Here is a 15,887-nt window from a genome sequence, read left to right on the forward strand (position 1 = left end):
CTGCGTCGTCGAATGTCCATTCCGGAAGCCAAATTGACCATCGTGTAAAACACCAATTTTCATCAGATACTCGTAAAGCCGGTGATGAACAATCTTTTCATAAACTTTTGAATAAATCGGGAGAATTGATATTGGTCTCCAATTAGATATATCAGTTTTGACTCCACCTTTGTCCAACGGTACAACTTTAGCTATTTTAAGCGCACTCGGAAACATCCCCTTTTCCATAGAAATATTGATAAGGTATACGAGGACAGGAAGCAAATAAACCAGAACCGACTTGAGCGTTCTAAGGTTCATTCCATCAACTCCTGCACTGTTTGACTTAATCGTGCTAACAATTTTGCGTACCTCCTCTTCAGTACAAGGCTGAAAATGCATTTCGAAACCTCTTCCTCGCTCATCCACAAAACTGCTTGATTCGAAAACATGGGAGCTCCTTGCTTCTTCTTGAATCTTGCAGCCAATTTCAGAGAAATATTGTCCAAATGCGTTGCAGATTTCCTCAGTTTCTTCCAAGGTCCTATTATTTAGCACAATTTTTGGCTCCGATGGCTTCATAGGACCTTTTAGAAGATCATTCACAACTTGCCATGTTGCTTTGGGGTTACCTTTACTTTCTTCAAATACATTTGTAAAATATACCTTCTTTTTTTTCTTCTTAGGGCATTTGCCCTATTCCTTAGCTCTTTATACATCACATGTAGCTCATTATTCTGCGGATGATTCAGATGCTCCTCACACGCCTGATTTCTCATATTAAACAGATTCAGCAGCTCATCATAACACCACGGTTTTCTCGGTTTATTCTTTCTGGGGTTTGTTTGTTTAAGCAGACACGTGCTATCATAAATATTCGACACTATTTGGCTAAACTTTTCAAATGCTTCCGATGGATGATCTTCATTCAGTACTTTTTCTCAGTTAATAACACTAATTTGTTCTTCAAATTTTTTCAGATTAACTGGCTTCAGTTCACGCATTGGTATTTTATTATTTCTGTTATTTTTCTTAACATCAGAATTCAAATGCAATACAACCGGAAGATGGTCGGAGGCTGGGCTTATAACAACAGAGCAGTACGCTTTACTTAGTATCGCTGAAGACACAAACACATTATCGATGAGCGTTTCTGAATGATCCTTGATTCTCGTTGGAATGCTCACGGTCGGGTATAAATCATTTGACATCATCAGGCTAAAAAAATCCAAATTTGGTCCACGTACATTTAACAAATCAAAATTAATGTCTCCCATACACATAAACTCTTGACTAGATCTATTTACCTTTGCAGCAAGACATTCAAATCTTTCAGCAAACTCTTCAAATGATGCACTTGGTGGCTTATATACAACAGTAAAAATACAAGCTCGATTTTCAAACTTAATTTCTATACTAAAGGTTTCTATCTTACCCTCCTTCCAAATGTCCAAATTCTTTCTAATTTTCCAATTCAAATCCTGTCGGACAATGAAAGCCAGGCCTCCACGTCCCATTGACGATCGACTTCGAGCAATCAGTTTATAACCTGGAAAGTTAAAGGACAAAAGAAGGGTATCATGACCCAAAAATGTTTCACATAATGCCATTATATGTAAATTATTAGATCGGGATATAAAATCAAAAATATCATGGTAAGAAGAAGTTAAGTGACAATTCTATGTACATGCATGAAATCCAGACCGGCCTAACTCCTCCAAAGTTGATAACTGACGATATTTACTATCAAGAGATGGACGAAAACTAATTTGCGACCCATCATTTCCAGTATCCGTCAACAAATAATCATCAACATTAAACGGATTATTTTGCAAATCACTCAATCTTCCACTTAAACTACTACTCATATCAACTTACGCAAAAAAAAATCCTATAATTCATCCCTTTTCTGAGCTCAAACGGGGCGATATTTATACTCATAAGAAACAAAAAAATAAACAACAAAATAAAAATATAACTAAAGAGTAATATAGAGCATCTTAACGAGATAAACACTACCAAACTACTCATAAACAACAAACTAAACGCAATCTGAAAGCGAGTTAATTCGACGAGCAGCTCGCTCACCCGGAAGCATTGCGAGAACCTGGCCACGATCTGACCATACATTTTTCACGCCAAACTTGTCTCTCGCGGCACTCAGGATATCGCGACGGCGATAGTTCTTTTTAAATATTTTTTCCTGTTTTGAAAAGGGTTTCAAACCAAGCAGATCAATCGGCAGGTTAACATCGGTAAATGGATAACTACAGGCTAATACACACAAAGTGGTTAACATAGATGATGCTGCTCTCACCTTATCACATCACCCATCAGAGGTCGACACAGATGTGTAAACTCCCCTTCCATCCCGATCTTTACATGGCCTCACTATGTACTCCCTCCCAAGAAACTCTTGCTTTCTTTAAAGAATTTTTTATGACCCCTTTTTCTTTTTGTGCAAGGTCCTTCTGCTTTTTGTCTTGTCCGAGCTGCATTGCCAAGAAATATGTTTTTTTCACCTGCAAATCTTGAAGCTAACCTTTGTTTCAGTATGACCCTTGAAAGTGGGATGGCGTGGCATTTTTCTACAGTTTATTGTTGGGCACCTCATCCTCTAACAGTTCCTCTGGAAAACATCTTAACTAGACTACTTATTTTTCCTTTCATTTTTTTTTTAGTCACTAAAATTAGGCCTTTGGTACCCGGGTCGGTTCTTCTCTAGATCTCCTTTGGAAATAGATTCCTCTGTCCGTCAAGCAAAATTTTCGAACTCATCTTCCTCCCCCTCCCACACTAACAAACTTCCCCTAAAAGGTTCAACTCGGTCCTCTAGCCGTGAGACAAAGCGGGGTTTAGTTACCAGACCGCGTATCAAATTTACCACTGCAAACTTTCGCAATGCCTGCATTTCAGAGCCATAGCTGTATTTGCTGCATTTCACCGCTGTTATTACCGTGGTCTTTGCTATCCTAATTTTAGTTCTAATTTTTTTTATTATTCTTGTGGTTTTTTTTTAACCTGTAAAAATACCGTACGCCTTGACCATTCTACTTTTTAAATTTTCAGTTGATTCATCATCCTAGCTTATGATACTGCCTAGGTAAACAAAGCCATTCATCATGTTAATTTCCTTGTTGCCTACTTTGGCTCCCCACTGTTATTTTCAAGTCTATTTTTGCACCCTGAACCCTCAGAATTTCCGAATGTTCCTTTATTTCGCGTAAATTTTTATCAAGGAGACTCAATTCATTTTCTTAATCTCAGACTAAAAAAGACCTTTCTATTTGATACTGTCTTCTTCCATATTCTTTACTATTTTTCTTATGATAAAATTCGTCAAAATAATTCTAATAGGGGGAGGGGGTATGTGTCACAATCCTGCTTAACTTTTCATTTCAAACCGACCCAACTGCTAACTTCAGTTTCGACTTCAGTATAAAATTGGCAATATTAGTCTTTTACCAGATTTTACCAATATTTTTAGTCTTTTTAACAGCGCTAATTACCGTAACAGATTTATCTCGTATACTATGCAAGGCTCGGAAAAGCTTTATTACCACTGTAATGAAATGTCTGGTACATGATCTATAAATGAAGAAGAAGAAGAAAATAAAGGAGAAGAACAATATAATATAAAGTAACTAAAATAACTTGTATGAGAAAAGCTTTACTACATTTGTAATCAAATTTCTGGTTCATACTTTATATGAAGAAGAAGAAGAAAATAAAAAAGAAGAAGAATATATTTACTATAAAGGAACTAAAATAATTTATATCGGAAAAGCTATATCGGAAAATTTATATCAAATGTGTGGTTCATAATCTATAACTAAAGAAGAAGAAGAAAATGAATAAGAAGAAGAGTATATTTAATATAAAGTAACAAAAACAATTTATTTTGGAAAAGCTTTATTACCACTGTAATCAAATATCTGGTTCATACATAGTCTATAATTGAAGAAGAAGAATATATTTACTATAAAGGAACTAAAATAATTTATATCGGAAAAGCTGTATCGGAAAATTTATATCAAATGTGTGGTTCATAATCTGTAACTAAAGAAGAAGAAGAAAATGAGTAAGAAGAAGCGTACATTTAATATAAAGTAACTAAAATAATTTATTTTCGAAAAGCTTTATTACCACTGTAATGAAATATCTGGTTCATAGTCTATAATTGAAGATGAAGAATATATTTACCATAAAGTAGCTAAAATAATTTACATCAGAAAAACTTTACTACCATTGTAATGAAATGACTGGCTCACAATCTATAAAACTGAGGACTAAAAGGATTTGATTGGCGTCCAATGATTCAGACACTTTTCGATTATTAATCTAAGCATTAAAATTTGCTTAATGAATCCCTTGCATCCCGAAAATAAAGCTATTTTTTTTATTAAAACTTTATCCAAGCATCGTCATGCTACGTAATTTGCTTCCTATCCGAACCAAGCTAATGCCTCAATTTTCTTTCATATTTTCGAGGAAGTGAATCAAGTCAGGTAGATAAATCCGCCGGTTAACGTAGATAAATCTGCATAAATCTTTTTGTCAGCCAGATACTTGTATGTTATCTATCATATATTATTTAGTACAATATCAAGGAGAAAGTCATATAACGTTTTTCTTAGCCGTTAGGCAACCAAAATTTGCCATTTTTCAAATACTTTTCATTATTCATGAAGAACGGATTTGAGCTTGCTGCCACCCCTCCCTCTGTATATACCTGAACCAAAGGATTCCGTGCCATAGTACTTGGATGTTTGAAAAAAAAAACCTATTTATTTTAAATAGTTAGCATAGAGAAGGTCTGAAAAGCCCTGTCTGGGTGCTTAGGGAAGATGCTATTATCTACTAGACGATAAAAGACGTTAGCTCATCTTTTTGTTGAGTGTTTAACAGATGAGGCCAATATGAGGCCAATAAGATTTTTTTTCAAAATGGCGTGGCCTTCATGTAAATGTTATTAAAGTCCCAAAGTGACAATGCAAAAATAGGGCTTCCAAGTTTTGTTTTTTCTTTTCATTTATTGTCCTTCTTTACTGTCCAGGTGGGGTTGAACCATGTTGTTCAAATTAGGATTTGTCGCCCTGTTGCTTTGTTCTATTTTGAAATTTCTGTCAATCTTTTCACTGAAATGCGCCAAGCATCTTCTGCTCTTTTCTTCATTTGCCTGTTGCGTCGCATTAAAAGTGTTATTACTATATTCCTGCAGTGTTGTCAAGACATGCCACCTTTAAAACGTCTTTTATCCTTATTTTTGTAATATGCATTGTCAGGGTTTTTCTATTTAACTTTTTGTATTAAGGAACTTAAATCAAGATTCTCACGGAATATGAGGACGTCGTGAATGAGCGGTAGCTCTTGAAATAAATTGCTTTTGAGCAGTAAAAGAAGAAAGAATTCAATTACGAAGAATATTAGCTGTCAAATTTCAATTTGAAATCCTTAGTAAAAGAAAATCACTCAAGAAAAGGGCGAAATTATAAATCCAAGGTTCTTCTTTGGAATTCTGTTTTTCTTCTTTTTTTTCTCGTCAAACTTCAGAATAAGCTGTAATAAACTACATTTGGTATAACAAAAAAAGTAATGCTCATAAATGGATGAGCTGTGTGAGTCCGTTGAGCTTACGGTTCAACAAATCCCCACGTGACATCTGAATTTCAGATGCTAGGTGAAGCAGAAATCTCCCGATCCTGGTAAAAGTACAGTTAATAAGCATGGATAACCTTTCACGACTAGTCTAACCTACATTGTTTGCTTGAACTATTTTTCTAATATCTATGGAACGGAATAAGGGATGACATATTGTTGTTTGAAAATAACTGTCACATGCTATAACGAGCAAAATTTTGATTTCAGGTCAGAAAAGCAGATAATTACTGGAGCTGTAAACAGTAAATAGTACAGGAAAATGAGCTCCAAAAAGAGGTCGACCCGAAACAAATTGCAACAGAAATGATTCTTACACCATCTTGTAGAGAAAAAAAAACTGAACAACATATCCATTTTCGCATATTCTGAGTCGACGCAAAATAACGGTTTTTCGGCTTTTAATGCTATTTTTTTCGTTATTCGAATAAATATCGCAATTTTCGTGGACATCGGTTTTTCTTGAACGGAAGTATGATTCTAACCCAAAATAACATGGCGAGACCGAAAACGAAGTCGGATTTAGCGTAAGAAGCACCATAAAAAAAGTAACTGTATTTTTTCGACTTTTTTCGCCTAAAAAATACAATTTTCGTTGTAGCCCGATTTTCTTGAATGAAAGTGTGGTTCTGACGTAGAATCACGAGCTGAGACCGAAAATAGAATCAAATAGGTTGTTCACTGAACCAGAAAAAAAAAATCGTAATCATTAATGACTGATCTACATTTTTTTTAGAAAATAATTAGGGAAAGTGAATTACAAACCGAACTGGTTTTCAGTGGTCAGTATCGTAAATCACACTTAAAACACTCTTCGTATACAATTTAGGGTCAACCATAAGTGCTTGCTGCGTGGCATTCCAACCCGGTCTTGGAGTTTTCAGGTACCAGGAGGAATGCCAGAGGATTTCAAGGGTAGAGTTAACAACTGGTTGAAAATCTCTCAGACCTTCATATCTGATTCGCGAGAGTATGGAATCGTCTGATTTATGGTGCACAATGCGTATCTTTTGAGCATTTCTTATGTCATCGGCAGTGGGATTAATCCTAGGAATGCGTATTCTAGCAGAAGTTGACGCTGGTGTCACAGAGGCAATGATACCCATACCGTGGAAAGTATTGTTGCCATCGAGAGTGCAGATATCATGATCCACGTTGTCGGCAACGTGGTGAATAAACCCGCCAGGGAGAATTTCATCCAGATCCTCAACTGCGCTGATGGCTGAACATCTTTCGAATCGCCGAACTTCATAGTACGACGAACAGAATCCCATTGCGTTCAGAGTGTCGATGAGATATCGCGACGCAAAGTGATGATGCATCTGTACACCCAGACCTATTTGCAGAGGTGCAATTACAGCTTGTGGTCTAGCTGCTTGTATGATCGCATGACCAATACTAGCAATCTTGAGGTCTACGGTCTTCCCAACAAATATGTCCCGAAGAAAAAGTCTGAGGCTGTCAGGTACAAAGTTCACAGCTTCTGAAGTGGTTGACAGTTTTTCTAAAACGTCGTAGTCGTCTTTGTTTGTCTGTAGGCCTTTTATGTCGTTTTTCAACAGTTTCGCTGCAGCGCAAAGCAACTGTGCTTTGTCCTTCTCGGGATCTGCAGATCTTGCTTCCACATGATACTGATTTAAGATTGATGACGCAGTATCCGTGAAAGTCACTACATTCGACTTTCCGTCGACAGTCGAGATGAGAATTCTAGTACCGAAGTGCTCGAGAATCTTTTTCTTCATATAAACATTGCTGTAAGGTTCAACATCCACTTCAAGAGCGTCACGCATCTTTTGAACTACATCACTGACTGTTTTCTGTTCTTCGTCATTCCTTTCAAGAAACTGCATCGCTTTTATGAAAGCATCCGTTTTCACCTCGTCCTCTGGTCTGCCTGACCTTCTTCTCTTTTTCTCAGGCTCACAGTTCATGTTCTCGTATTTGAATGGAATCCCTCGGCTTGTCCGAAAGTTATTGCTGCAAAGCTGATGGTACACGGCATCAGCGGCATGAAGGTCTGGGACGGTGCATATCCTTCGGTAAACACTGACTGCCCAGTCATCATTTCTCAGTTCGCATGTTTCTTTAATTGTTTTGTCAAAGTCTATGGTCCGAACGCAGAAAACATCTGAGCCTTTCCGGTGTGAAGCTGAGAGGTCAACAGGGCAGCCACAAAACAAGCAACACTCGTTAAACCTGAACTGTGAAGTACTCGACCGCAACTCGCACTTGGCAGTGGAAATTTTAGCTAGCCACTCATCCTTTCGCCTTTGAGTGTCATTGTCAATGTTACGCCTGTGTGTATAATTTTTTCTGCATAACTCATGGACCTTCTGTCCGGCAGTGACCACAACGGTATCCCATCGCATCTGACTAGATTGGTTAATTCCGGCAGCTCCTTTCAGTGTAATAATCGTGTAATGTGAGTCGTCTTCGACATTTCTTTTGCAGATTCTGCAGTGCTCCAACTGAGTAGACATCTCGCTATAAAAAAAAAAAGAGTTATTAAGCAAAACATATCTGATCGAAATTTTAAGAGATTTCTTTTGTTCAGCCTTGTTGAAAGGTCCAGTAATAATGTCTCTAGGGATGTCAACGTCCCCAAAGTCTTCAAGACAACGGCTATAGGCAAGGCAATTACTTCATTGTTGCACATGGATACGTTATTGAGAGGGCTATGTTTGTTTGAACTTTACTTTCCAAGAAGACGAGGGATATTCAAATGAGCCTTACAGAGAATGTTGAGGAAAGTGTTGAACTAAATGAAAACACGTTATGTTTACACAGATTGTCAAAAGGGTGAAACACAGGAATAAGTAAGTATATTAATTGGGAAAATTCAGGGAATGATAAGGGATATGATCAAAAGACAATATTTGCATGCTACCAATACTACTTGAGCTACTACTATCATACTTCTCCATTTACAATACTGAGGGGAAAGTTGAACTAAATCCAAAGACGCTGTGTGCATGCACAGCGTCAAACTAGCCTAGCTCAAGAATTAATTGGGGTATTAAGTTGGAACTTTCAGAGAATGCTTAAAGGGGAAATATCGTCTCATCAAAAGGCAATATGCGCACACTACTGCTAACGCTACTGTTAGTGCAACATTTACTACTACTACTTCTATTGCAACTAATTTTAAAGTTAACCTGTCGTGTTGATGTGGTCACCTTTTGGTAAAAGTTTTTTTTATGGGTCCTTTTTTATTATCAATATTTTTCGATTTAAAAAAAAAAAAAAAAAACAAAAAACTTCAACTGACATGAAACATCAAAGAATTTGACGCAAAACAGTAAAGTACAATAATTTATCCTTTAAAATTTTAAATTATTAAGTTCCGAACCACCATTATAAAAAACGACTTCTTACATGCGCTAATCATTCATCAGAACACTAGCAGATTCACCGGAAAGTATTACTCGACTGTTAGATGGCGGAATTTCGAAAAAAAATTTTTCTCGGGGTAGATGGCGAATATAAATAAAGGTTATGACTGTCACTGAACGGAACTAGTTTTCTACTCGACTTTCTGGCATTACTTGAGGTCTTCGTCTAATTGATTTCTCAGTCAAATCTTGGGAATAAACTTTGAAATCTTTAAAACACTGAGTGATGAATGTGACGATTTTCATTTTTATTGCATTACGTAGCCTTCGAAGTGTCTTATACTAGTGCCTAGTTCAGGTATTTTTACGAACAACCGATCATTTGTTGAATAACAAGTGCCGATTGATTGTCTTTACAAAAATTACCGCAACGCATATTGATGATAGTGAAACTTTTTTGTTTTGCACCAGACACCCAATCGGACTTCATTTTCTGTCTCAGCTTGTCATTCTGCATCAGAATCATACTTCATTTCAAGAAAACGGTCGGATACTAAAATTATATTTTTTTCCGGAAAACGTAAAAAAAATCGCATTAAAAGCCAAAAAACCGTTATTTTGCGTCGACTCAGAATATGCGAAAATGGATATGTTGTTCAGTTTTTTTTTCTATACAAGATGGTGTAAGAATCATTTATGTTGCAATTTGTTTCGGGTCAAACCTCCATTTGCCTGTACTAAAATAATTTCTTAAACCACGCTGCTTTTCCATTTATTGTTGAACCGAAAAATATTAAAACGGATAAGTTTTTAGTAAGACTATAAAAAAAAATTAATAACACTAAAATAATAATAAAAAGTTCGAATATGCAGTTTCTTCCTTCTTTCAGGGTTGCAAGGCCAAATTTTTTAGGAAGAAGGACTAGCAACTTGTATCTTCTTTATTGATAGTCCTGAAAGAGCGCTTGTGAATCAATTCGATTGTATAATTAATTCCTTTTTTTTTCCAAAAATGCCCAGTAGCTTTATTGCGCGTAGTCAGAAAATAAATAATTACTTCAGCTGGAAACAGTGTTGGACGCGAAAGAAAATTTGTTTGTTAAGGGGATTACTTTATTTGTTAATTTTTTTTGTTTAAACAATTTTTTTTGTTAAGAAGATGTTAAGTGACAAAGGGAATCAAGCTGCGTAGTACCTTTCAGTAATGTCAAGGATTGAAAATGCAACTGGGACTTATGAAGGCTAGGGGAGGTTTTGAGGGTTGGGCAAATTGCCTTGGCATGATGTTTAGTTAGGGTTGTCTTGGCAAACCGTAGGCAAATGCTGTCCATTCTCTCTTTCTGGATTGTAAGGCTTAAAATTTTGAGGAGCAATTTTTAAGGTATTTTAGCTTCTTTATAGATAGCCTTGAGAGAACGCTACTGAATCGATTCGATTTTATCCATAAGTTATTTGAAAATGGGCCAAACCGGACAGGTGTATTCTGTGTAGTTTTCTGTGATTCTGAAATTTCGTCTAAATTTAGTCCGCATTAATAGTGCTGAGAGAGCACTACCGAATTGGTTCTATTTTATCCCTAAGTTATTTTGAAAATGCTCAACCGGACAGGCGTTTTCTGTGTAGTATTCTGCGATTCTGGATTATTGCATGAATTTAGTCATTATTGATAGTCCTGAGAGAGCACTATTGAATCTGCTTTATTTTATTCTTAAGCTCTTTTGAAAATGCCCAACCAGACAGGTGTATTCTGTGTAGTATTCTTTGATTCTAAAATTTCGTCTGAATTTAGTCTGCATTTACAGTCCTGAGAGGGCACTACTGAATCGGTTTTATTTTATCCCTGAGTTATTTTGAAAATGCCCAACCGGACAGGTGTTTTTTGTGATGTATTCTGCGATTCTGAAATGTCATCTGAACTTAGTCCTTGTGAATAGTTTTGAGAAAGCACTACTGAAACGGTTCCATTTTATCCCTAAACTCTTTTGAAAATCCCCAGTCTGACAGGTGTATTCTTGTAGTATTCTGTGTTTCTGAAATTTGGTCTGAATCTAGTCTTTATTGATAGTCCTGAGAGAGCACTGCTGAATCTGTTCTATTTTAGAACTAATTTTTTTCTGAATTTAGTCCTTATTGATAGCCCTAAGAGAGCACTACTGAATCTGTTCTATCTTATCATTAATCTCTTTTGAAAATGCCCAGCCGGTCAGGCGTATTCTATGTAGTATTCTGTGTTAAATATGTCGAGGGGTTGATTGACCGACCTTATCCCTGAACAGATGCTATACTTTACTTGAATATGACTCTCCTCATTTAAAACCCTGAATAAGCCAGTGAGTCTTGTTGGAACCTGACACTTAGTTTGATCTTTTGGAAGCTAAAGGTACAAATTTGGTGAAACATTGGAATTTGGGGAATATGATTTGCATAAATACCAACTTAGGCGATCAATGCTGTATGATCAATAATAGCCCACACAGTTCAAGGATAGTAATATTCGAGCTAACTCTGTACTGTATGTGTCATGGTGAAACTCTGTTATTCTATTTATGTCTGTGCGTGCTTTTATGTCTTGTGTCTTGTTTATCAAATTTGTATGTTTCGTTTACGTAACTGTTTTAGCTGTTGTTGTTGTTTTTTTGTCATGTTGTGCTACAAATTCTGTTGTTGTATGCTGTTCAACAAATTCCAAGGATTAAAAGCCCAAAAATTGAAGTGACCTAAAGGCTAAAAATAGGGAGGGAGTGAAGCAAGTCGCCTCCTACCCCACGTTTTCTAGTTTATCGAAAAAGAGGTCATTGGAGTACATTTTGACATTATTCACGTCATGCATCAGACCAGTCATGGAATATGCATGCTCTTTCTTTGCTGGTGCTCCAATTAGCCATATAGGTCCTCTTCAACGTCTCCAAACCGAGCAGTTCGCACAGCAATTTCTAGCAACTCTGATATGAAACCCCTGCAGTCAATCCAGGATCGTTTTGACGTGGCGTCTATGTCAGCGTTCTACAGATGCATGCATTGCCCTCCATCTGAGTAGGTATCCAAACTCGTTCCAGACAGAACAAAAGCCTTTCTGATCAACTCGTCAAAATACAGCTCCAAAAGGCTACTTTGTGCAGGGTACACAATGTACAAGATTACTTGAAAACGTGTTTCGCTTGACGATCTGCCTCCACATAGAATGGCCTCCCAGCAGAGGTGATCCCGGAAAATTCTTCTCTCGAGGTATTCAAGAGAAGGTATAATAAATATCTCAAAAAATAAAAGCGAGGTAATTACCAGGACTAGCGGCATATACTACTTTTGTTGAAGTCGTGAAACCTGTAATAAAAAAAATGGTATTAACCGATTGTTTTGTTGTTAATGCCAGGACTTTTTTTTTGCCTTGCTTTGCTTTATTCTTTATGTAGTCTTAAAATTTCTATTCCTCCTTTTTTCAGTTTTCATGCTTATTTCAGTGACTAGGATTATTGGAGATACTGGATTCTGAATTTCTTGCCCGAAAATGATCAGATTTCTAATAATCCTTCCCTTTTTTGCGATTTGTTCTTATCTGGACTCAACAGTGTGAAAAGTAGAGATCCTTTGGGATCTTCTCCTGAATTCAGCTATGCGGAAAATCTGTACCAGCTTACAGGTTTTCTGTATTATTCGATAAGAAGCACATTTATCCTGTGTAGTCGTCTCCTGTGGGATAGCTACCTCTCCTAGATCCATTGAAAAGGAAATTCGGAAAATTAAAGGAAGCACATCTTACATTTTTAGAGATATTGTATTTTTTTTGTAAACCTAGATAAGGCAATCGTTCCGGCCCTTCCTCTTTTTCCCCTGGGTCGATGACTTCCTTTTCAGAAGAGAAAAAATGATGATTCCTAGTTAGTATCCAACTGTTTAATCTACGAAAGCGCATTTTAGATTCTGAATAATGCTGTTTTTTTTTTAATATCTGTTAATCTCTTTGGCTGCCTGTTATTTTTTGGATACATTATATCTTTATGTAAAATAATAATAATAATAATAGTTTATTTGTAAGCCTTTATAAAAGACAAGAAAAATAGGATTAATGAAATATAAAGAAAAAAGAAACTGAAATCAAAGCAAAATCTACTAGGCTAAAACATGAAAAAAAATACAGGAAACAGATCAAACTTCAAAATAGCAGACTCGCCTTTCATGTAGCAAGACCGTTTTTACTGTTATATCTTGAGTATTTGAATTCTAGATAACTTTTTATTCCAGAATCAGAACAGAAAAATTATGTAGAAAAAAAAATTATGTTTAGGCATATGAATGGGAAATTGAATTTTTTGTAGAAATACTGTAGAATAAAAGAATTTCGGTCTTTTCTTCCTCTTCGAAGACCTGAACGAAAGCAACAGATTTTACACCTACATGCAGAGGATAAGGGAATTAGCCCCTATTAAGATTGGCTCAAATGCCTGGGTCTAAAACTGGGTATTTTAAGGTTCTCAAATCCCCTCCTCTTGGCTTTAATGTCGGCTCTATCCTAAAGTAAAAAAAAGAAATTGTTTGTTCTTGAAATCTTCCACGATGGAATCAGAATTTAGATAACAGTTTTCAGACCTGTCCTCCGACAATTTTGGGACTTTAGGCTAAACCTTTTTGTTTTCCAACAGAATAAATTCTTATATCCATACGATTACAGATTGATAACTTTCCTTGGAAAATTTTCCCTCTTCGAATTAAAAAGCGAAAGACTATGAGTGTCATAATTTAAATTATCACAAAAATAATATTCTTACTTTTTAGCTGAAATAAATCGCTTTTTTATAAAAAAAACAATAGTTTTTTTTCCCTTTTATTTGCTCTTACTTTGACTTTTCTAATTCGAGATCTCCAAAGATAGTATTATTTATTTCATTTGTTACTTCAAGGCCTACATAATTAAAGTTGGCTCATCTCCAATTTTTCTTTCTCAGGAATAACCAATCAGTATCCAAACGTTACCTCAGAGACAGTGAAAGGATTAGGAGGAAGAAAACCAGAGAATATCAAGATGAAGGTAATAAACTTTTCATTCATGTATTAAGTGTCGTTTGACTCATTCAAAAGCCAAATTTTCTAACTTATTCTTTTACATTGCGAAGTAAATTCTCTTATGCATTAAGATTAATTACCGAATTAAGGAGAAAAATGGTAGTTTAAAACAAAGAGATTTTTGCCATGTCGCCTAACCCCATACCTAAATCTACATTTATAAAATCGAATGTGCCTGTCTGTCCTTTGTGTATTACTACGTTTACTACACTGTTCATCCGATCACCAAGAAACTTTAGAAGTTGTTGAGTACATTCTTGCGAAGGAATTACTCCCCCCCCCCCCCTCATAAGGTCCTCTTTATATTTTTCGCGCTGATGACATTAGAGACCTCTCAGTACAATCAATTATCAGTTCCTTTCCGGTATAATTATTCATATTTTCTGGATATTCATTTAACGGTTTAAGTAATTATAAATTCTGTCATTTAACAAATACTTTTTCAAATAATAAATGTTATTTGACCTGCGGAGAAAACTTTGCGCAGGAAGGGGAGGGGATTTTTCATTTTAAAATGAATTTAATTTTTCTATCTTTTTCTTACTCATAGACTCATAGACTCATTTATTTATAAACAACTATCGTAGCCGTGGCCGAAGCCCCGACTAAATGGCGCTGTTTAGTACATTACATAAAACTGGTCACTGGCGGTTTAAATAACTGACAAAAAAAGGCACGAAAGAATTGCTGTGACGGGTTGTTCGACACTTTGGCGGCACTAGTTGATTTTTATGGCGGGTGTTGGCGGTGATAGGTGCAGGAGGGGAAGCAACGAACGGTGTTTCTGGGACGAAAGAAGGGACTGCCCAAAATTGCACATTAACTGTAAGCGCCTATCACGCAACGTTGGCAGTCGTAAGGTACTAAGGGCAGCCTCATAAGAGTTGTATTTCGGGCCTAGTATCACTTTCACTGCCCGTTTTTGAATGGCTTCCAGATCTTCACTTAGGTATTCAATATTATGAGCCTGAGGGCCCCACACAGGACACGCATATTCAAGGATTGGGCGCACATACGTGACGTAAACCGTCTTCAGCTGACTTTGTGAGAAACCCAGTCGGCGCAAGGTAATTAGCGACTGTAATGCGTAACTACCTTTTTTCACCAGACCGGCGATGTGCGCGCTAAATGAACAGTCGTCACTGAAAGTAACCCCGAGAATCACTGAGGTTGAGGTAGTAGGGTACCAAGGAACCGGGCATGAGAGGTCACGCTTAAGCGGATTAAACCTCATGACTTTTGTTTTATTCATATTAAGCTGGAGGTCATTAATGCTACACGCCTCGAGAAAGGAGTTCCTGATCTCACTGCTGAACTGGGGATACACGTCTGACTTTTCAGCAAGATATTTCAGAAGTAGGGAGAGATCGTCCACGTATTTGAATCTGTCTTCAAACTCGAGGATAATGTAGTTAATTACCGCTAAAAACAAAAGAGCTGCCAGCTTAGTGCCTTGTGGTGCGCCACACGTTAGTTCAGCCCACTCAGAGTTTAAGTCACTAGGGAAGAGAGCATAGACACACTGACAGCGGTTACGCAGGAAGTCAACAACTAAGAGCAAAATATGCTTCCTAGCGCCCATCTTTTTGAGGTTATTTGCTGCTGTATAGTGGCGGATCAAGTCAAAAGCCTTACGATAGTCGACTAAAAGCAGGTCAACGAGGCTACTGCCTTTGTCCAACCACTCGGTAATCAGGTGGTAGAGACGTACTAGATAATGCGTCGTACTACTCCCTTTCAAGCAGCCGTACTGAAACGGATCTAGGGCTGGCTGAACTTGGGCTAGGAGCTCTCTATAAATAAAAGATTCAGTCACTTTAGCCATATTAGGCGTAATAGAAATCGGACGAAGCTGATTGC

General features: G+C 36.8%; 1 protein-coding gene across 7 annotated transcripts in view; it reads left to right on the forward strand.

Moving 5' to 3' along the window:
• Window positions 1-15,887, forward strand: part of LOC148948866 (uncharacterized) — a 289,113-nt gene that overhangs the window by 109,483 nt on the left and 163,743 nt on the right. For all 7 annotated transcript variants that reach the window (XM_089094766.1, XM_089094770.1, XM_089094772.1 and 4 more), the window contains exon 5: window positions 13,910-13,992. In XM_089094766.1, the coding sequence (XP_088950892.1) occupies window positions 13,910-13,992 (83 nt within the window). The remainder of the gene's footprint in view (window positions 1-13,909; window positions 13,993-15,887) is intronic.

This window comes from Artemia sp. Qi Xiang Cuo, chromosome 9, assembly GCF_049724085.1.
Source record: "Artemia sp. Qi Xiang Cuo chromosome 9, ASM4972408v1, whole genome shotgun sequence".
In the NCBI taxonomy this organism is placed as follows: domain Eukaryota; kingdom Metazoa; phylum Arthropoda; class Branchiopoda; order Anostraca; family Artemiidae; genus Artemia; species Artemia sp. Qi Xiang Cuo.